The sequence below is a fragment of the Hemiscyllium ocellatum genome, chromosome 5 (genome assembly GCF_020745735.1).
Source record: "Hemiscyllium ocellatum isolate sHemOce1 chromosome 5, sHemOce1.pat.X.cur, whole genome shotgun sequence".
Taxonomy (NCBI): Eukaryota; Metazoa; Chordata; class Chondrichthyes; order Orectolobiformes; family Hemiscylliidae; genus Hemiscyllium; species Hemiscyllium ocellatum.
The window spans coordinates 82605626-82629395 of record NC_083405.1 but is presented as its reverse complement, the minus strand read 5'-3'; the positions used below and the strand labels follow the sequence as shown (position 1 = coordinate 82629395).

General features: G+C 39.9%; 1 protein-coding gene across 4 annotated transcripts in view; it reads left to right on the top strand.

The window, feature by feature from the left end:
• ankib1a (ankyrin repeat and IBR domain containing 1a) overlaps positions 1-23770 on the top strand; it is a 94923-nt gene that overhangs the window by 21498 nt on the left and 49655 nt on the right. For all 4 annotated transcript variants that reach the window (XM_060824919.1, XM_060824920.1, XM_060824921.1 and 1 more), the window contains exons 4-7: positions 957-1139; positions 16266-16383; positions 18207-18415; positions 20480-20568. In XM_060824919.1, the coding sequence (XP_060680902.1) occupies positions 957-1139; positions 16266-16383; positions 18207-18415; positions 20480-20568 (599 nt within the window). The remainder of the gene's footprint in view (positions 1-956; positions 1140-16265; positions 16384-18206; positions 18416-20479; positions 20569-23770) is intronic.

Below are 23770 nucleotides of genomic sequence, written 5' to 3'. Positions count from 1 at the left end.
AAGTAGCAGATATTTGCTTGTTAAAAAAAACAACAAAACTTAGAATCACCACAGTTTTACAGGATAATTGTGTCACATCGTGTTACTTTCCTGGGCAGCAGAGATCTTGTAGTGATTGCCTAAGTACTCCCATTTGCAATCAAAGTTATGTGGTCTGCTGAACCCAACTCTGAGATTGAGGCAAATTCAGTAAGACATTGAAGTATGGCTGAAATGTTTGCTATGTGCTATATAATTCAAACACATCCTTTAGAATTATTTCAGTGGTTGCCTTTGAAATCAAAGCAGTGTTTGACTGAGTAAGGCACTAAGATGACCAAATAAAACTGAAGTCAGTGTGGGAATGTATGCTTTTCACTAATTGTGGTTGTACGTTGCTCACAAGTTGGTTGACCACAGCCGGAGTTAATTGTTGCTGGAGTTTCTTGGGGACCAACTTCATCAATGAAATTCATTCCATTAAGAAATCAGATGATGGCCATAAATAATTCCACAATGTTGAGTTCTAATCTGTGATTAGACAATTAATAAAGTCCTAAGCAACATTTAGGCATGAGCTAATTCATAGCAAGTAACAAATATGACAGGAATGCAAAGCAATGACCACTTAACAAGAAGCGGTCTCTCTTTGCAGTCAACAAGATGAGCATTATTAGCACTACCATCAAAACCTTGGGTTTTATTAGTGGCCACGTTTGTTCATGGTAATGATGTAGACAATCAAATCCATAAAGATATATTGACATGTTATTTTTCCTTAATCTAAATATCATCAGTAGAAAGAACTTCTTTCTTAGTGACAGTCGAGAGTGCTGTTGTCTAATAGTTCAACTGTTATACTGAGATTCACTTAAAATATCACTCTTTTGTGACTTGCATTTACAATGTCTGAACTTAATGACAATGTTGAAATGTAGACAAAAAGATTTAGCTTTGTAACTTTTCTTTGATTTCAGCTTTTAGTTAAGTATGATGCAGATCTGTTTGCAGAAAATGAAAACCGAGACACTCCCTGTGACTGTGCGGAGAAACAGCATCACAAGGATCTTGCTCTCAATCTTGAGTCGCGTATGGTATTTTCACGAGATCCAGAAGCTGAAGAAGTGGAAGCAGAGTATGCAGCTTTGGACAGAAGAGAGGTACAACAAGTCATTTTTACAGCTGTTTTGATGCTTGTAGTACTGAATAAATGAACTCCATGCAGTCATAGAGATGTACAGCACTATAACAACCCCTTCGGTCCAACTTGTCCATGCCGAACAGATATCCTAAATGAATCTAGTCCCATTTGCCAGCACTTAACTCATATCCCTCTAAATCCTTCCTATTCTTATACCCATCATTTTAAATATTATAATTGTACCAGTCGCCATCACTTGTCTGGCAGGTCATTCCACACACACACACATCACCCTCTGCATGAAAAAGTTGCCCCTTAGATCCCTTTTATATCTTCCCCTCTCATCCTAAACCTGTGCCCTCTAGTTCTGGACTCCCCCACCCCAGGGAAAAGACTTTGCCTATTTACCCTATCCATGCCCCACATAATTTTGTAAACCTCTATAAGGTCACCCCTCAGACTCCGCTCCAGGGAAAACAGCCCCAGCTGATTCAGCCTCCCATTAGCTCAAACGTTCCAACCCTGGCAACATGCTTCAAAATCTTTTCTCAGCCGTTTCAAGTTTCACAACGTCCTATAGGAGGGAGACCAGAATTGCACACAGTATTCCAGTTGTATTCTCAAGCTAAATATCCATTTTGGTTTGTTTCCAATCATGCTGAGACAAATGGAATTTAACCACCAACACAAATCAACTTCAGACTAAAGATAAAAATGTTTCAGGGACTGTTGAGACCAGCATTATTTTAGTTTTCTTTTTCTCATTTTTGGTTTACAAATGGAGTTGCAGTTGAGAATCGAGGTTTAAACTTCAATCAATACCTTGTCTTTTCTAACAAGAGAGAAAAAGAGGTATTTTTAAAAAGACCATGTTGCTGCTTGGAAAGACAATGCAGATTCTTTACTTGTCTAAGAACACTGCAAATGATTTGGCAGCGAAATGGTATGTTCACGGATTGGCTGCTGGTTCATGGGGGAATTGGTCAATCGATGGAGGACTGTTGGTGGGTAGCCAAACAGAGAAAAGCACACTGAGCGGTTCTGGTTGGAGTTTGGCCAAGAGGCAGTTTTGCTTTCAAAGCTGTGGCCTGGCACATTGATTTTATTTTTGGTTTTGTTCTCTTATAGTTATTTTCTAGTTATCAGATTGTTGACAATTCTAAAATAATCCCAGTTATAAGAAATAAGTATAAGGTCAGTAAGACCTGTTTGCATTGACTGGTGACTTTGGAATTTAAGCGAGATTTACCTTCCAATGTCTGTCATACAACTTGGGGTCACAGAATTTCACAGAGGTCTGGTATTCATCGTTGAAACGGTTATCGAATTGGCAAATTACAATCATCTTATTTTCTTCTTAATGTTTCCCTTAACTGTTTGTATCGATGTGCAAGTTGGAGTTTATATTCGAAGATGATTAGACTTGAACTGTAGATATTTATTAATTAATTAATTGCCTTGTAGCTAGCATGTGTTCTGCTAAAGTAACATTCTTAATCAGTTCATTTTTGTTTAAGTTTCAAACTTTGTGTTCGAGGTCTTTGATTTGTCAAGTTTAGTTAGAACAATTGAGCAATTTTGGGGGTCAATTATTTTTTAATTTCACTATGTTGCAAATCCAGTGATGGAGAGCCTAGTTTGGTTTGGCCTGCTATTTATGTGTGGTAACAGGTTAAAAGAACTAGGTTGAACAAGAGTGCATGAGGATCTGAAAAAAAGAGGTTGGAGAGCAGAACTGTTTATGAAATGGTTTTGATTGTACACACTTGATGAATGATGAGAAAAATGATGTTGGATGGACCAGAGCTCAAAGATAAATCCTTTGAGAGTCTGTTAGGATCTGATGTTGCAGAGCTTCATAACAAACAAGACCATTGCAGGACTATAAACTCCCTAGGTTTAAGAGTGGTAAGGAGACTAGAAGCCAACATGAATCAATGTAGGTACTGTGCTGAAATGATGTGGGTTGCAAATGCAGGTTTGATATTTGGGAATGTAATGAGAACAGGATGAAGGCTGGGTTGGGTTTGGACAGGACATGGGGAAGATGTGAGAGAAGTTAGAGAATGATGCTTAGTTTTGCTTAGGATAAGCAGGAGCTGGGCCACTCAACCTTTTGAGTCTGCATTGCCATTTTTGGTCATGGTTACCTTATACTTCAATGCCATGTTCCTGAGCTTTTCTGTTATTTTTGATGTCATGAGTAATGGGAAATCAATCTTGAATGTAATAGTTAAGCTTCCATAGCCTGCTTGGGTAGGGAAATACAAATATTCATGACTCTTTTAACGAAAGAATTTTTATTTTCATTGCAGTAATAAAAGCCTTTCCTATTATGTTGAAATTGTCCCCTGGTTCTGTACCCTGCTGCTTAGAGAAATATCCTTTCTGCATCTGCTGTGTCTATCACTTGAACAATTTTGTACATTTCAGTGAAATAGCTTTTTATTCTTTTAAAGTTGAGAATACAGGCCAAACATCCTTAATCTCTCTTAAGTCAGTCTCATCATCCCAGTGAACCTCCACTGAATTTCTTCCATGATAAGTATCTCTCTTCTTTGTCAAAGGAGACCAGCACTATGCTGTACTTCCAATAATATATAAGTGAAGCAAGAACACTTTGCTCCTGTACTTTCACTCTCTTGAAGTAAAGACTAATGTAGCATTTGCCTTTTAAATTGCTTGTTATGCCTTTATGCTAGCTTACAATTATTTATGAACAAGGATTCCTAAGTCCATATGGAGATCAGTTTCCAACATTTGGTCATTCAAGAAATACTTTGCACATTTGGGAATGTTGATTTAAAAAGAGACTGGATGATGTACAAAGAGATCTGGATTCCCTTATACATCAGTTGGTTGAGAATAATAGTGCAGTTACAGTAAGCAGTTAGAAAATCAAATGATATATTGGCTTTCATTGCAAGAAGATAAGAGTACAGGAGCAAAGATGTCATGTTGCAGCTGTGTGGGACCTTGATGAGATGATGTTTGATGTACTGTGTTAGATTTAGTCACATGACCAAATAAAAGAACACTGCCATAGGGGGATTCATTGGATTGATTGTTGGAAAGGCAGGTATTGTCGTTATCAAGGGAGATTGGGTCAATGAGGCTTCTACTTGATGGAGGTTCGAGGAAGAAGATGGAATCTCATTGACAAGTCTAAAATTCTGACAAGCCTGAATGCAAAGATGATGTTCCCTCTAACTACAATATCAAGTACAAAGGTTCACAGTCTCGGCGCAGAGATAGACAGTTTAGGACTGAGAGGAGAGTGGTGAAGCTGTGAGCTTCTCTATTCTAATGCAGTGTTAGCCAAGTCACTGAATACACTCAAGAAGAAAGTATATTTCCAGATGCTAAACATGTCAAGTGATATGATGCAAGCGCAGTATGGCTTTGAGTGGTAGTACATAGAGGATCAATCAGGATTATTTTGAATGACAGCACTGGCTCAAAAGGCTGAATGGCTGACATTTCCTTTTATTTTTATGATTCTATATCACAGCCAAACAGTCTTGGAATGCCAATTAATCCGAAATCTGCTTTCTGTCAGTTGATAAAACTTCAATCCATACTAGCATATTACCTCCCGTACTTCAGTTTTGTTTACCAATCTGTATAGGAGTTTATCAAATCTTCTGAAAATCTAAACACAATTAATGGTTTGTCCACTTGTCAACTGGTCTAGTAAATCACTCTAAACTCAACTTCATTAAAAGGGTGGCACAGTGACTCAGTAGTTAGCCCTGTCACCTCACAATGCCAGGGGCCCTGGTTTGGGTGACTCTGTGTGGAGTTTGCACATTCTGCCATCTACGTGAGTTTCCTCCCATAGCCCAACGATGTGCGAGTTAGATAGATTGGCAGTGCTAATTGTCCATAGTGTCCAGGGATGTATAAATTGTATGGACTGGCCATCGTAAATGCAGGGTTACAAAAATAGGGTAACAGGAGGTTTTGTCTGTGTGGGTGCTCTTCGGAGGGTTGGTGTGGACATGATGGGATGAATGGCTTGCTTCCACACTGTAGGGATTCTGTGAAAATAAAATGTCTATCAGATTTCCCAATCATAAATCACTCTGTTCAACCAGTTCTTTTCTACATATTCAGTAGTCAAATCAAACAACAATCTGAGGGTGGAGAACAGGAAGCTCCTCGGGGATGGGGTGCAGTGTCTGTGCTGGGGCCTCAAAGTTTTACAATTTACATAATTGACTTTAATAAGTAGAGTGGAGCGAAGCATTAGGAACTAAGTTCAGACATCACAAAGAGAGATCGGTAAGGCATTGTGAGAAACATGTAAGGAGTTGGTAGACAGTTATGGATAAGTTGATTTGAGTCAGCATGTCGGACAAAATTTGGGAAAATGTGATGTTATTCACTTTGATAAGAAGAAAAAAGCAATTTGTAGAAATAGAGGATGGCTGTGGAATTCGAAGATGCAGAAGAATCTAGGTGTTTAAGTATATTGGTCAGAAATGTTAGCATTCAGTTACAGTTGGGAGAAGACTAATTACAATCATATTAATCATGAACTGGAGAAATTAGAAACTGGGATACAATGATATGGATGAAAATGTCGGTGCTTTGATTAGAAAGATTGCAGATGATACAAAAAATGGAGGAGTTGTGGATAGTGAGGAAGGTTGTCAAAGGATGCAGCATAATGTAGATGCAACGCACTGCAGTACACCAGAACTGCAAAAAGAGGAAGAAGAACACCTATGCAAGGTATTCACCAAAAACGGATACCCGCGCAATTTCATCAACAGATGCCTAAGGGAAAGACAACGGAACGAGGACATGCTGCACCCCAAAGGACTAGCCACACTACCATACATCAAGAGCATTTCTGAACTGACAGCCAGACTGCTGTGACCACTAGGACTCATAACAGCACACAAACCAACAGCCACGCTCAGACAACAACTCACCAGGACAAAGGACCCGATACCCAACATGAGCAAAACCAACGTAGTGTACAAAATCCCATGCAAGGATTGCATAAAACACTACATAGGACAAACAGGAAGGCAGCTAACAATCCGCATCCACGAACGCCAACTAGCCACGAAACGACACGATCAGCTATCCTTAGTAGCCACACACACAGATGACAAACAACATGAATTCGACTGGGACAACACTACCATTATAGAGCAAGCCAAACAGAGAACAGCCAGGGAATTCCTAGAGGCATGGCACTCATCCACTGATTCTATCAACAAACACATCGACCTGGACCCAATATACCGGCCACTGCAGCGGACAGCAACTGACAACAGGAAGCGGCAGAGACAAGCCACTATAAATGCTGGAGGAAACATCACAGAAGCGCTTCACAGGAGGCTCCCAAGCACTGAGGATATCACCTAGAAAGGGACGAAACGTTTGCAACAAAAACTCCCAGCTTGGCAAACGGAACCACAACATAATGTAGATAAGTTGGAAATTTGGGCCAAGAAATGGCAGATGAAGTTTAATGTGGGCAAGTACAAAGTGATGTGTTTCAGTTGGTCAAACTTGAAAACATATATTTGTAAATGGCAGAACCCTTAGGAACTTTAATAACAAGTCCTTAGCTCCCTGAAAGTGGTATTAAAAGTGGCTAAGATTGTGAACAAGGCATATGGCATGCTTGTCTTCATTAGTTGGGGCATTGAGTATAAAAGTTGGCAAGACATATTGCAGCTGTATAAATTTTATTTTTTTTTGTAGATATTTTTATTGAAATTTAACATTTTTGCAAATTTACAAAAATAAACAAAACTCTCAAATACAAACATTGATGTACAATTAAATCATATATACAATAGTCATAATTTAACAAAGAAAAGAGAAAGAAAGAAAACAAGAAAAGAAACGAAAAAAGAAAAAAAAACTCAACTTTCTACTAATCTAACCTATAACTAACCAGAGTGTATACCTAAGTCTCTTACATGCTCGGAATGTATAAACATCAAATATAATAAAACCCGTATTCGCGCAGGATTCCTCTCCCAAGGGGCCCCGGAGCAGCCCGGTCTGAAATCTTCACTAAATAAAACCCCTTGTTAGGATAGCCGAAATATCTGCATTTATATAATTCAAAAAGGGCTGCCATATTTTATAAAATAATTCAGTCTTTCGGTGCACCATATTTGTGAGGAAGTCAAGGGGGATATATTCCATAATTAATCTGTGCCAATTTGAAAGTCCAGGGGGGCCCTCAGCCACCCAGTTCACCAAAATATTTTTCCTTGCACAGAAAGAGAGAATAGAAAATAGTCTCTTCCCATGCATATCCAGAGATGAGAGGTTCGAAAAGCCCAAAAGGAGAGATACAGGGTCCACCCTAATTTCCGTTCCTAAAATTTCTGTCAGGGTATTTGCCACTTTAGTCCAGTATCTGCGGATTTTCTGACAAGTCCACAGACAATGTGCAAGAGTACCCACCTCTATTTTGCATTTGGGACACATTGGAGATGCTCCTGCCTTAAATTTTGCCAGTCGAGCCGGAGCTATATGGGCCCTATGAAGTATCTTTAGTTGGATAGCCTGAGTTCTGTTACAGATAGCAATTCTTCTAGCATTTTCCCAAATGTCATTCCACATATCCTCAGAGATTTCTAGCCCCAAGTCCTGCTCCCATGTTTTAAGCAGGTCATCCATGTCTCCTGAGACTCCATCATGTAGCAAATGGTATATAGTACTAACGGAGGATGCCCCCGCTGGTCGTAAGACATTACGTTCTCTGTCTGATTTATAAAGACTATCTATTAATGTAGTCTTCCTTTGTATATAATCTCGAACTTGGAAGTATCGAAAGAGATCCCCATTAGGTATTCCGAATTTCAGACGCAGCTGCTCAAAGGACATCGGGATCCCATCTTTAAATAGGTCCCCTAAGCATAAGATGCCCCTGGATCTCCAGAGTTTAAAGGTGGCATCTGTAATCCCCGGTTGGAATCCCCATGCGCCTACTATTGGTGCATGGGGGGATGTTTTATGTGAGTTACCCTCATTTTGCCGCATTATATTCCAGGCCTTAATTGTGTTTAATATTATGGGATTTTTACAGTGGTCTGTAATGATTTTCCTCTTATCTGAAAATAAAAGGTTAATAAGTGGGTATTTTACTTGGGAGGCTTCGATATCCAGCCAAATTGATTGTGGATCAGATGAAACCCAATCAGCTATGTAACTTAGTAGGGAGCTTAACTGATATTTTCTAAAGTCTGGGAAGTCCAGTCCTCCCCTTGCCTGTGGAAGCTGTAGCTTCTTCAGCTTAATAAGGGGCCGTCTATGGTTCCAAATAAAGGAGCCCAACCAGCCATATAATTTACGTAGGGCTAGCCTTGGCAGCATCAGCGGGAGCATTCTCATAGGATATAAGAGACGGGGCAGAACATTCATTTTAATTAATGCTATTCTCCCTAGCCAGGAAATCGGAAGGTCTCTCCATCGCTGGAGGTCCTGCCTTATCCTTTCCATTAATTGTACAAAATTAGCCCTATACAGCTGATCAAATACTGGCGTGATAAAAATACCTAAATATAAGAAGCCCTCCAGGGACCAACGGAAGGGAAAAGGGGATCCGTCCATTAAGTGGGGTATCATAGCCAGACCACCCATTGGCATGGCTTCCGATTTTGAAAAATTAATTTTATAACCTGAGAATGCACTAAATGTATTAATAACTTGAATTAGACGAGGCACTGACATTAAAGGATTACTGAGGAATAAGAGAACGTCATCTGCATAGAGGGTAATTTTGTGTTTACCTGTACCAATCCTCGGGGCCATTATATTAGGATCAGTCCGGATGGCTTCTGCTAATGGTTCAATTATCAGTGTAAACAACAATGGTGAGAGAGGACATCCTTGACGGCAGCCCCTACCCACACTGAAGCCATCCGATCTTAACCCATTAGTAATAACAGCTGCTTTGGGGTCATTATACAATGTTGAAACCCATTTGGTAAACACCTGTCCAACGCCAAACCTTTCCAATGTATAAAATAAATATGACCATTCAACCCTATCAAATGCCTTTTCCGCATCCAATGAAATTACTACTCCTGGTATCTTTCCCTGATGACAGGCTTGGATCATATTCAAGACCCTTCTGATATTATTGGATGATCTGCGGCCCTTAATAAATCCCGTCTGGTCCTCCTTTATAATATATGGCAGTACCCTTTCTAGTCTGTATAAATTTTAATTAGGTCACATTTGGAATATTGTATGCAGTTCTGGTGGCAACATCAGGAAGGATGTGGAGACTTTAGGGTGAGTGTAAAAGAAGTTTACCAGGTTGTTGTCTAGATTGGAGCTGTAAAGAGAGGTTGGACAAACTTGGATTGTTTTCACTCGAACATTGGAGGCTGAGAGCTGACCTGATAGAAGTTTATAAAATTATGAGGAGCACGGACAGGAAAGATAGTTGAAGTTTTATCCCTCAGAGTAGGAATGTCAAATACTGGAGGTATAGGTTTAAGATGGGCGAGGGAAAGGTTAAACGAGATGTGCAAGGAAAATATTTTTTCACACAGGCTGGGGCTTGCCTGGAACATGCTGCCAGGGGAGCTGGCAGAAATGGGTAAAAGCACATTCAAGAGGCATTCAGACAGATTCAGAAGCAAGCAGAGAATACAAGGTTAAGAGCCATGTGCAGGCAGATGGAATTGGCTTAGAATGGCAACATGTTCAGCACAAACATGGTGGCCCAAAGGGCTTGTCCTGTGCTAATTTATATAATTGGTGAGAACGCAATATTGAGCACATTCATGACTCCTAGATACTGAAGCAGTCCATGTTCAAATGCATCAAGATCTGGACAATAGCTAGACTTGCTCTGACAAATAGTAAGTAACAAGTCACAAGTGCTAGGCAATGACCATTTCGAACAAAGAGAATCTAGCCCTCATTCATTGACGTTCAAAGATGTAACTATTACCCCTCTATCAACTTTCTGAGGGTTGATAGTCACTAGAAACTGAACTGGACCGGCCATAAGAATACAGTGGCTTCAAACGAGGCTTTGAATCTTGCAGTGAGTAATTCAACTCCTGACTCCCAAAAGGTGTCCACCATCTGCAAAGCACAAGTCAGGAATGTAAAGAATGGAATACTTAGAGTAATAGAGATGTACAGCATGGAAACAGACCCTTCGGTCCAACTCGTCCATGCCAATCAGATATCCCAACCAATCTAGTCCCACCTGACAGCACACAGCCCATATCCCTCCAAACCCTTCCTATTCATATACCCATCCAGATGCCTCTTAAATGTTGCAATTGTACCAGCCTCCACCACTTCCTCTGGCAGCTCATTCCACACACGTACCAGCCTCTCTTTGAAAACATTGCCCCTTCAGTCTCTTTTATATCTTTCCCCTCTCACCCTAAACCTATGCCCTCTAGTTCTGGACTCCCCCACCCCAGGGAAAAGACTTTGCCTATTTACCCTCTCCATGCCCCTCATAATTTTGTAAACCTCTATAAGGTCACTCCTCAGCCACTGATACTCCAGGGAAAACAGCCCCTGTATGTTCAGCCTTTACAGTTCAAACCCTCCAACCCTGGCAACATTCTTGTAAATCTTTTCTGAACCCTTTCAAATTTCACAACATCTTTCCGATTGGAAGGAGACCAGAATTGCACGCAATACTCTAACAGTGGCCTAACCAATGTCCTGTACAGCCACAACATGACCTCCCAACTCCTGTACTCAATACTCTGACCAATAAAGGAAAGCATACCAAACGCCGCCTTCACTATCCTATCTACCTGTGACTCCACTTTCAAGGAGCTATGAAGCTGTACTCCAAGGTCTCTTTGTTCAGCAACACTCCCTAGGACCTTACCATTAAGTGTACAAGTCCTAAGATTTGCTTTTCCAAAATGCTGCACCTTGCATTAATCTGAATTAAACTCCAACTCCCACTTCTCAGCACATTGGACAACCTGGTCAAGATCCTGGTGTAATCTGAGGTAACCTTCTTCGCTGTCCACTACACCTCCAATTTTGGTGTCATCTGCAAACTTATTAACAGTACCTCTTATGCTCACATCCAAATCATTTATGTAAATGACAAAAAGTAGAGGACCCAACACTGATCCTTGTGGCACTCCACTGGTCACAGGCCTCCAGTCTGAAAAACAACCCTCCACCACCACCCTATGTCTTCTATCTTGAGCCAGTTCTGTGTCCAAATGGATAGTTTTCCCTGTATTCCATGAGATCTAACCTTATTAACCAGTCTCCCATGGGGAACCTTGTCGAACGCCTTAACTGAAGTCCATATAGATCACATCTCCTGCTCTGCCATCATCTATCCTCTTTGTTACTTCCTCAAAAAACATTATCAAGTTTTTGAGACATGATTTCCCATATACAAAGCCATGTTGACTATCCCTAATCAGTCCTTGCCTTTCCAAATACATGTACATCCTGTCCCTCGGGATTCCCACCACCGACATCAGGCTTATTGGTCTATCGGTCCCTGGCTTGTCCATACTACCCTTCTTAAACAGTGGCACCACGTTAACCAACCTTCAGCCTTCCAGCCCCTCACCTGTCACTATTGATGCTACAAATATCTCAGTAAGCGGCCCAGCAATCATTTCTCACTTCCCACAGAGTTCTCGGGTACACCTGATCAGGTCCTAGGGATTTACCCACCCTTACCCGTTTCAAGACATCCTGCACTTCCTCCTCTGTAATGTGGACATTTTGCAAGATGTCACCATCTATTTCCCTACAGTCTATATCTTCTATATCCTTTTCCACACTAAATACCGATGCAAAATACTCGTTTAGTATCTCCCCCATTTTCTGTGGTTCCACACAAAAGCCGCCTTGCTGATTTTTGAGGGGCCCTAATCTCTCCCTAGTTACTCTTTTGTCCTTAATATATTTGTAAAAACTCTTTGGATTCTCCTTAATTCTATTTGCCAAAGCTGCCTCATGTCCCCTTTTTGCCCTCCTGATTTCCCTCTTACGTATACTCCTACTTCCTTTACACTCTTCTAAGGTTTCAGTCTATCTATCCTGTCTGTACCTTACATATGCTTCCTTCTTTTTCTTAACCAAACCCTCAATTTCTTTAGTCATCCAGCATTCCCTATACCTACCAGCCTTTCCTTTCACCCTGGCAGGAATGTACTTTCTCTGGATTCTCGTTATCTCATTTCTGAAGGGTTCCCATTTTCCAGCCGTCCCTTTACCTGCGAACACCTGCCTCCAATCAGCTTTCGAAGGTTCTTGCCTAATCCCATCAAATTGGCCTTTCTCCAATTTAGAACTTCAACTTTTAGATCTGGTCTATCCTTTTCTCAGCCATGCATTCATTGTTCTATCTTCCTATTCCTATTGCTATTTTAAATCTAATAGAATTATGGTTACTGGCCCCAAAGTGCTCCCCCACTGACACCTCAATTACCTGCCCTGCCTTATTTCCCAAGAGTAGGTCAAGTTTTGCACCTTCTCTAGTAGTTACATCTACCTTGCAAAATATCCAGATTACAGAGGAGGAAGTGCTGGATGTCTTGAAACGGGTAAAGGTGGATAACTCCCCAGGACCTGATCAGGTGTACCCGAGAACTCTGTGGGAAGTGAGAAATGATTGCTGGGCCGCTTGCTGAGATATCTGTATCATCAATAGTGACAGGTGAGGGGCCGTAAGGCTGAAGGTTGGTTAACGTGGTGCCACTGTTTAAGAAGAGTGGTATGGAAAATTTTCTTGTACACACTTAACAAATTCTTCTCCATCTATACCCTTAAAACTATGGCCATCCCAGTCTATGTTTGGAAAGTTAAAAATCCCCTACCATAACCACCCTATTATTCTTACAGATAGCTGAGATCTCCTGATAAGTTTGTTTCTCAATTTCCCTCTATTAGGAGGTCTATAATACAATCCCAATAAAGTGATCATCCCTTTCTTATTTCTCAGTTACACGCAAATCACTTCCCTTGGTGCATTTCTGGGAATATCCTCCCTCAGCACAGCTGTAATGCTATCCTTTATCAAAAATGCCACTGCCCCTCCTTTCTTGCCTCCCTTTCTATTCTTCCTGTAGCATTTGTATCCTGGAACATTAAGCTGCCAGTCCTGCCCATCCCTGAGCCATGTTTCTGTAATTGCTATGATATCCCAGTCCTATGTTCCTAACCATGCCCTGAGTTCATCTGCCTTCCCTGTTAGGCCCCTTGCATTAAAATAAATGGAGTTTAATTTATTGGTCCTACCTTGTCCCTGCCTGCCCTGAATGTTTGACTCGCTTCTGTTCTCAACTGTACCAGTCTCAGATTGACCTCTTTCCTCAGTAACCCCCAGGGTCCCACCACCACTCTAACCCCCCCCCTTAACTAGTTGAAATCCTCCCTAGCTCTTAACAAATTTCCCTGCCAGTATATTAGTCCCCTTCCAATTTAGGTGCAATCTGTCCTTCTTGTGCAGGTCACTTCTATCCCAAAAGAGATTCCAATGATCCAAAAATGTGACTCCTTCTCCCACACGCCAGCTCCTCAGCCGTGTATTCATCTGTTCTATCCTCCTGTTCCTGCCCTCACTAGCTCGTAGTACCGGCAGTAATCCAAACATTACTTCTCTCGAGGAACTTTTTTTTTAAATTCCTGCCTAAATCTCTCTAATTGCCCTTCAGAATTTCAACCTTTTCCCTTCCTGCATCATTGGTTCCAATGTGGACAATGGTCTCATGCTGGCCCCTCTCCCCCGTGAGAACATTCTGCACCCTCTCTGAGATGTTCTTGATCCTGGCACCAGGGAAGCAACACACCATTCTGATTTTTCGCTACTGGCCACAGAAATGTCTGTCTGTACCTTGGACTAGAGAATCCCTAACATAATTGATCTCTTGGAACCTGACGCATCCCTCGTTGCATTATAGCCAGATGGCTGTTTGTGCTACGTATCCCTGAGAATCCATCACCCCCTACATTTTCCAAAACAACATACCTGTTTGAAATGGGTATAGCCACAAAAGACACCTGCACTAGCTTCCTACCTCTCTTACCTTTCCTGTAGTTAACTCATCTATGTGACTGTATCTGGGAATTCTCCCCCTTCCTATAACTGCCCTCTATCACATACTGTTGCTGTTGCAAATTCCCCATTGCTTCTAACTGTCTCTCCAACCGATCCATTCGATCTGGTAAGATTCACAACCAACAGCATTTGTTCCAGATATAATCCGCAGTAACCCTTAAACTCTCTTTTAACTCTCACATCTGAAAAGAAGAACATTTCACTCTACTAAAGGCCATTTTTGCTTCTTCACAATCTACAGACCCAGAAAATAATACTGTCTTTTTCCTCTACAAACACTGACCCAGGTTAAATTAATAGCTATGGCTTAAATTTTAAGTTTAATCAAGAGACATATCTCCACACACACACACAATCAAGAAAGATTCCACTCTACTGCAGACTTTCTGTAAGCCACTTAAAACAATACACTTATCTGATTCTGTGCTATGAACTTTGCCCAAACAGTTCCTCCAAGATCAGTTGTGAATTTCATTGTTTGTTAATTTTCCCAGACGCACTCCGATGTCCAGCAATACATGAATTCAAACAGCAAAGGCATTGTCAGTTTCTTTCTTTCTTTCTCTCTCTCGCTCTCTCTCTCCCCTGCACTGACCTCACCATGTGCTTCCTTTGTCCTGAACAAGATATATTGAACTTGAAATGTTAACTCTGTTTCTGTCTCCACACTTACTGCCAGACTTGCTGAGTTTCTCCTCCACATTTTTTTTTAAATTTCAGGTTTCTGGTGTCTACATTATTTTGCTTTTAATGAAATTGAATGCTCCCCACTTGCTTAGATGAGTGCAGATTCAAGAGCACTCGAGACACTCAAACACCATGCGTCCATCTGTGAACATTCACTCTCTCCACCACTGATGCACAACAGCAACAGCGTGATCCATGTACAAGGTGTAGTGCTGATGTTTATCAAAGCTTCTCAGCACCTCCAAGCCCGCACATTTTATCATCTAGAAGATCAAAGACAACAGATACATGGTAGTATCACCACCAATTCACTCAACATCCTGACTTGGAAATATATCATCATTCCGTCACTGTTACTGAATACAAAATCCTTGTATTCCCTCCCGAACAACATTGTGGGTTTACCTGCACCAAATGGACTCCAACAGTTCAAGAATGCAGTTCGCTCCGATTTTTAAGAGTAATTAAGAATCGGCAATATATACTGCCCAGTCGGAAAACCCCATATCCATTTAATGATTTTTTTTTAACTGAGAATGTTGTAACACATTGGAGCTCTCTGCCTTAGAAGGTAGTAGAAGCAGGTCATCGAATACTTTCAAGACAGAGACAGCTCTATTTTTCAGATATTGGAATCCAAGGTTATCAATTTGAAGAGAATCTGGATTTGGAATTTGAAATACAAAATAGATCAACCATGATATTAGTCAATGTCAGAGAGACTTGAGGAACCAAATGACCTACTTGTGCTCCAATATTATTTATTCTTCAGTGGTGACCACTGAACTGAAAGCCTCAATCTCATTTACATTTAATTCCATAAATCCACATTTCAATTCTGCATTGTCACCCTTTGATCTCCCAGGCAACTGGCTTTTCCTGCCTTACTATGCCCTCTGTCACCTCCTGGCTCAACTTCTCTAAAGGTCTCCTTGTCAACATTTGGAAGCTTCATTTTAAGAAAAGAAAAAGGTCCCTCTATATTGAGAACTCTGCAAGCCACAGCCTATCAAAAATACTCTTTGGCCCCTCAACATCAGTTTAGTTTTTACTGACCTATTCCAGGTCATCATTCCAATTTGAATCGTGGACATTTCATGCAGCTAAGTCTAGGTGATAGAGAAGGTAACTGGTTTTATTAAAGCAGCCATGATTATTGTTCAGTTTTAAACTGCTTTAGGTTAGCATTTTGACTTGTTCACTCCTATATACTGATCAGTTGTTCATCGTAGTTTCAACATTTGAGAGAAAACGTGAGTTTTGTGCAAGTAATCTCCATGTTTATAATAAACTTTACAACTGTAGGTTGAATGCACAAGATATTGTTAGAGGAGTTGAATGTTCAATGTCCCACTATTATCCAATTAATATGTTTTGGTACTTTCTTTCACTTTGAAGCCATATGAGGGCCTAAGGCCACAGGACCTAAGGAAGCTGAAGGATATGTTGATTGTGGAAACTGCAGACATGCTTCAAGCTCCACTTTTTACTGCAGAAGCACTGCTCCGAGCCCATGGTAATGTTATTAACTATTGGAGTAATCAATTAAATACACTGCAACAACTTTGTTGTCCACTTTACAATTCATTGTCCAAATTCAAGTTTTGTATTTGTTGATTACTAGATGCTAATTGAAATGTAGGTTTTCTTTTAAATATTTAGTTTCAAAGAACTGTCAAAAATGCTTGGTTTAACTTGAGTGCATGCAATCCTAATATTTTGAAGAACTCTGAAAGATGCACAACACAGATGAGCATGTTAGAAAGTCTGAATTTTGGTGGAACCCCTCGTCAGAGATGATTTAGGTCAGAGTATATTTTTCAGAGGGGCCATACTTTGTTTTCATCATCCACACAGTCAGTGAACAAACATACATCCCCTGAAACCTGTACAAGAGGGTCCCATGGAATGCAGAGACGGTATTGTAATTGATTGAAGAGTGACCCAATGAATTGGGAGTTGGGGATTCTTGTGAAACATATTGATAGAGAAGATAATGGGAAGATGTGATAGCTAATGGTTCCCAACAGAAATTAGCAGAAATAATGAAAAATTGGTTATTGAACATGAAGTCTGGTGGGGTGGAAGATAGGGCGCACATGATCCCTGTTCTAGTTTTGGGAATGGGGAAAAAGTGGGACCAAAAATGTGGGAAATGTGTTGGGTATTATTAAGTGCTTATTGGAATATGTGCTTTCGGGAAGTTGAGTAGAAGGAGGTGTAATCAAAGTAATTTTGGGAATCAGTGGGTAAACCATGCAAGTTGATCAATAGCCTATCTGCAGAAACTGAAATAGAGATGGAAAGATTAATGTAGACCATCTGAAAATCAGAAGATTGCTTCAAGTTGGAAGAAAAATTGAAATTCTCCCAGTTAAAGCTAAAACAAGAAATGGCACTGATATGCAGATATCAATGGACTGGGAAAAAGAGGTAATGGTGGGGATCAGTGTGGGAATGAAAATTAAGAAAGTTCGATGTAACTCAAGAAACAGAAGATATATCTAGAGCTGATTAGATTCCCAAAACAGAATTTATTTATTTAGAGCATGTGTCTGAGGTTTAGTGTGAAGTTCAGCCAAGCTGTATGACATTGAACGGTAATGTTTGGGCCTAGGCCAAAGGGGTTGTAATGTAAAGGGGACTGGATGTTCATTGTGAAAAAGAGAGAGTTCGGATGAGGAATTTCTTCAAGTTGTGGAGGACAATGGGAGAGCTGTGGATGTTGGCAGAAATAAACTGGACAAGGAAGAAAAATAAATTTGAGATGGTAAGAAACGTGTCAACAATTGGCTGAAACTGGAAACTTGATCTGAAACATGACTCCTGTTCCTGTCTCCACGAAGATTGCCTGAGCTACTGAACATTTCCAAAAGTTTTTATTTCAGATTTTCAGCATTCGAAGTATTTTCTGCCTGATAATAAGGCCTTATTTCTAGCCCATATTGTCTTTAAAACTGTTAACTTTCAGTCCTTTCTCGACACATTTTTCTTTGTCTTTACCTCTGCCTTTCCAACATCTTCCATTGCTCAAAACAAGATCAGAGTTTGCTACACTTTTTTTCCTGTTTGTGATGTAGTGATAAAATTCTTTTTTCTTCCTCGTACTTTCTCCTGCACATGACACATCCCTATGTTCTGGTGAGCATCTTTTGTAGCTCAGCTGCAAATGGAGCTCAGTGGGAAGAGTTGATTAATGCCTTTATTTTCCCCCAGTGCACTGCATTTGTAAACCTGACATGAAAATTCTGCCAATGAGCTATAGTAAAACCATAGTAATTTAAGACCAATTTAATGGTGCTAACTTTGTGTTTCCTCTTTCAATGTGTGTTTTCCTAGACTGGGATCGAGAAAAATTACTTGAAGCCTGGATGTTAGATCCTGAAGACTGTTGTCAGCGTTCAGGCATTCAAATGCCAATTCCACCACCTAGTGGATATAATGCATGGGACACTCTCCCCTCACCTCGAACCCCTCGCACCACCCGTTCCTCTGTCACATCTCCAGATGATATCAGCTTATCTCCAACTGATGAGGATGCACTTGTGGTATGTTGGTGATTTTACTGAGAAAATATTTGACTAATGGATCTTGTGCACACAGATTATAATAATAGTTTTAATTTGAAGATTTATACCAAGACACTAACATCATGTGGTTGAGTTGAATTTTTTATTTACCAAAGAATTTGCTTGATTGAACTGAATTTTAGTTATGTCACTTCAGTGCAACTCTTTTTGTTTCTGTAACCCATATGAATAATTTCTATTTCTCATAGTTTTCTGACCATCTTTCCCAGAATTGTTAGCTTTGAGAGTGATATTCTTCACATTCACATTCCTGCTTTAATCACTCTTAATCCTCTTGATTTTTGAAAATCTGTCTCTCTCATTCTTGAATATACATAACAACCTAGCCTTAACAACCCTCTGCATGAAAGAATTCCACAAGTTCCTCACTCTGAGAGAAGAAATTTTTGCTCATCTCTGTCTTCTTTGGGTGACCCTTTTATTTTGTGATTTAGCTCTCTGGTCCAAGACCCCCAAGGGAAAGCAATCTCTCTGCTATCTATCTTATCAAGTTCTCTAACAAGCTTTTATGTTTCACTAAAGTGTCCTGTCATTCTTCTAAACTCCAGTGAGCATAAACCCAAACTGCTCAACCTCTCCCCAAAAAACTGACCCTTCATTGCTGGAAGCAGCCTAATGAACCTTCTCTGCACTACCTCTAAGGCAGTATATAAAGAACAAAGAAAATTTCTGCTCAGGAACAGGTCTTTTGGCCCTCCAAGCCTGAGCTGATCCAGATCCTCTATCTAAACCTGTCACCTATTTTCTAAGGATCTGTATCCCTCTGATCCCAGCCCATTCATATATCTGACTTTGCCCATTCATGTATCTGACTAGGTATATCTTAAAAGATGCTATCGTGCCCGCCTCTACCACCTCCATTGGCAATGTGTTCCAGAAACCCACCACTCTCTGCATAAAGAACTTGCCACACATATTTCCCTTAAACTCCCCTCTCATTTTGAACTCGTGACCCCCAGTAATTGAGTCAGTCACTCTGGGAGAAAGCTTCTTGCTCTCCATCCTGTCTATACCGCTCAGTCAGGTCCCCCTCAACCTCCGTCTTTCTAATGTTTCCTTCAGTAAGGGCCACAGTTTTCACGCTGGATCTAGTATAGTTTGATGGACTTGTATTAACAAGACCTTTGCAGATTCCTGTCATCCTCACCATTTGCCTGTTTTTTTTCTTTCCTAGTAGAATGTTTAATTTCCCAGGCAATACCTTCAGAACATCTGGGAATTCTGTAGCTCCCATTTATATCGGAATAACTAGCCAACGGAAAATCTGAGCTAATATTCTCATGTGAATTTTGGGAATTTTTATAAACCTTTTGAATATTAACAGTCAAAAAAGAAATTTGAAAGCTCAGTTATCAACAGACAGGACTACAACACAAGACCTCATATTTTTAACACGCATTTCTTGACGTGTATAAAGAAAAATGAAAGAAAGCACTACTAATCTAATGCTATTACTTGCATAGACGATGCTATGAGCTCAGTTCTAAATTTTAATTCTCCTCCACCAACACCTCAAGAATTCCCTTATATTATGAAATCATAAATTTAATTCATTTTTTTCTGGGTCCAACATAGTAGGTATGCTACTTCCAACTGGCATTTACTTGAATTCTCCTTTATATGTAAGCTATTCCTTAGGTTACCTGTGAGATGTGGATTCTTTCATCACTTCTGATTCAGTGATTCTGCAATTCTCTTGACAGATCTTGATTATGACAGCTTCTTCAACTCCTGTCCTGGCTTTCATCATGTGTAGATTTTGTTTCCCCAGTCTGCACTCTGACACTTTACATCCTAACTATGCAAGTTGAATGCTTTCTGCCACAAGGCTTTGTGAATCAATAGCGATTTCTCCCACCAGTTATAAGCTAAAGAAAACCAAGTTGCCTTTCATCACAAAAACCAAACAGACTTGTGTCCAAGTTGGAAAAGCTTTTGAGAATTGCGATACTGGTTTGCAGTCTTGTTAAAATTGCTGTCTTTCTTTTACACAATTGTTTGCAGTAATTTATTTTTCCACAGTGTGGCATTTGCTTGTGCAGCATTTCTGTGTTTGAAGATCCTGTGGATGTGCCTTGTGGTCATGAATTTTGCCGAGGATGCTGGGAAGGGTAAGTATCATGCTGAAATTGAAACAATGGGAAAGTGCTATAAGTCAATCTACAGAAATCTTTTTTAGGGTACTTAACTCCTTTCCCACTTCTAATCCCATGTTGCAGTATTAAACATTATGCTTTCTATGCTGCAGATATCTTGGGAACCACTGTAGAAAATCATTTTTTTGCTTATTATATTTTGCTGTATGATGGGTTATATCTGATTGATGTCATTTTTACAGCTGAAGAGAAAATTGTTCTCTTGTAGTTGACACAGATATAACATTTAAAAATGATCAAATGAATGTTGTTCTAGCTAGACGGAATAGGATATTTCCAAACAGATCAGACTAATGCATTCAACCACAGGCATTCCAAGAAATAGGACTGTCCTTTGCCAATCATTGGCACAAACATTCAGCAGTTCATTGGAGGCAAAAACCTTGCCTGTGGTCTGGAGAGAGGTCCATGTAGGCTTTCAGAACTGTATGTCAGAAATGGGAATTTACAAAGTCAAACGAATTAGAGACAAGTTTGCAGAAGGGATTGTTAAATATGTACTTCATGATAAAAGGTAATTTGATGTGGCTTCTGGGAAAAAGATGACTTTTGAATTTTTAATGTTAATAGACTTGTTGATTTAGGTCACCCATTTGGCACAACCTTGGTTTTCAAATACCTTTCGACAAGTTGCCATGCAAACAGACGATTTATTAAAGTCAAGTCTTTTTTCTGTTGTAGCTGAAAATTCCCTGTCCACTGTTGCACACATCTTGGCTGTTGGTGCAGACCTGAACCCATATTTTTTACTTCCTCTCATTTAATTGTTTTCTCTTTATTCTCCCTTTTGTCTGTACCCAAGCCTAGTAATTCTCTCCCTCAGCGTCTGTTTCTTGTCCTTCCTTTTAACACAATTCTTGAAACCTACCTCTTTGACCAAACAGTTTTGGTGATAAATCCTAATATCACATGGTTCAGTGCAATCATAGAATCCATACAGTGTAGAAGCAGGTCATTTGGCCCATTGAGTCCACACCGACCCTCTGAAGAATTTCCACCCGGACCACCTCCCTACTCTATCCCTGTAACCTTACGTTTTCCATGGCTAATCCACCTAACCTGCACATCTTTAGATTGTGGGAGGAAGTCAAAGCATCCAGAGAAAACCCATGTAGAGGTGGGGAGAATGTGCAAACTCCACACAGACAGTCACCCAAGGCTGGAATCAAACCTGGGTCCCTGACATTGTGAGGCAGCATCCTGATGAAGGGCTCTGGCCCAAAACGTCGAATTTCCTGTTCCTTGGATGCTGCCTAACCTGCTGTGCTTTAACCAGCAACACATTTTCAGCTCCTGTGAAAAATGCCTTGGGATGCTTTATTATGTTAAAGCACTGAATAAACACAATTTAAATGCCTTGGGATAATTTCTTATATTTAAACTAGAATGTCATCATTGCTTTTTGCTGCTGCTGGAACAGGAGATTTATTGTCCCTTGAAAGAGCCAGTTCTTCAAAAAATATAGTTATTCATCTGGGTTGGTGATGTTAAATAATAGGTGTCTGTTTTCTGTGAAACTTTGTGAATGGATCAAAACAAGAGGGCATGGATTTGAAGTAATTGGTAAAAGATGCAAAATTGACATTTTGATGAAGTAAGTTCTAGAGATCAGGAGTGCACTGCTGGTTAGTATGTTAGAAACATTTTCAACTGTTGCATTTGAAAGAGAATTATACAGTTGTTTGTAAGGGAAGAATGAAGGTGACCAGGGAATGGCACTGAACGAATTGCTTGTTAATAGAGACAGTAAAAGAATGATGGGCCAAATGGTGTTTTCCTGTGTTATAACAATTTTGTTTAAGGCACTCTAAAATACAAGAAGTTCTTAGAAAGTTGTAGGATTGGTGAAGGTCATAGATGAGCATAGTGGGCTGTGTAGGTGAGGTCATGAAGAAATTTAATGTGGAATTTTAAAATTTTTCAGTTGGCTGGTAGTGATTCAGTGTAAATCAATGAACAATGATGCTGGTTGCACTGTGGGCTGTAAGCCTCTGGATGAGCTCATATTTGTGGAACATCCCCTATAACATAATAAGACATAGCAAGGTTGACCAGCTCAGTGATTTCCTCTGCTGTGATTCTATATAGCCGTGAAAGATCTGTGCACCTCTGTGCTCCTTGTTTGTAAGGTCTGTACATAGAAATAATAGATTGCATATCCTCAAGCAAGTTATGCAACTACTGAATAGTTATGCAGATTTTCTCACCTGTAAGCAAAACTTGATGTGTTATCTAATATATTACTTTTACTGATTGTATAAATAGACCTTGTGGAGTTGTGTGTGAAAATATGGATGACCAGAAATGTTCAAGAAAACAATAGTTCATGTTTAAATGTGGGAAACACCACAATTTTATTTTAAAATAATACTCAGTGACATTGCACTGCTTTCAATATTCCTGCCCTATATCTTTCTCATAATTAATACTGTACATAAGTGTTCAAAAGAAACTAAACCTGAAATTCTAGATTTTAACCATCTAAAATTACCTTTCTAAGGCAGTGTTGTCCAACTGATTGCTAATACAGGAGGTTTGGCAACTCAACTCCAAAAGTCTCTGACTGCTGCTGAAAATGAGTAAAACCAAATATCAGTCAGTTCTGTTATAACACGTGTTTCTTAAACACGAATTGGCTTTAATGCAGTTTAAGAACTTAGACTGTTATTTGTAGAATGCAAACTTTCCTGTATTGGTTATAACACGATTCTGACCCTACTCGTTTAAATGGTGTGGCTATTGCATGATATTTTTTATAACGTGTGATCACATAAGAACAGGATTGATTATCACATTATATCAGAGCCGACTGTGCACAACATGAATGATTTGTTGTGAGCTCTAATATGAATTGAGGGAAAATTCAAGAAGATCTTGTTTAACAGTGATATTAACATCTTCCTACTCACAACTGATTTTTCCTGCCCAAGCTGCCTCCATCCTTGTGTCATTCACTCAAGTTCATTTTATTTGCGAATTACCTCCTTGAGTTCTTTGTATCCATTTTCTCAAACTAGAAACTAATCAAGTTACAGTGTAAAACAATGCTAAAAGGACACGTCAGTGTTGATTGCAAAGCATTTTGCTTCAGACCTTCCAGTCAGTCTCAAACTTGCATGCATTGACATGATCCAGAAATATTTCTGTGACCCAACCA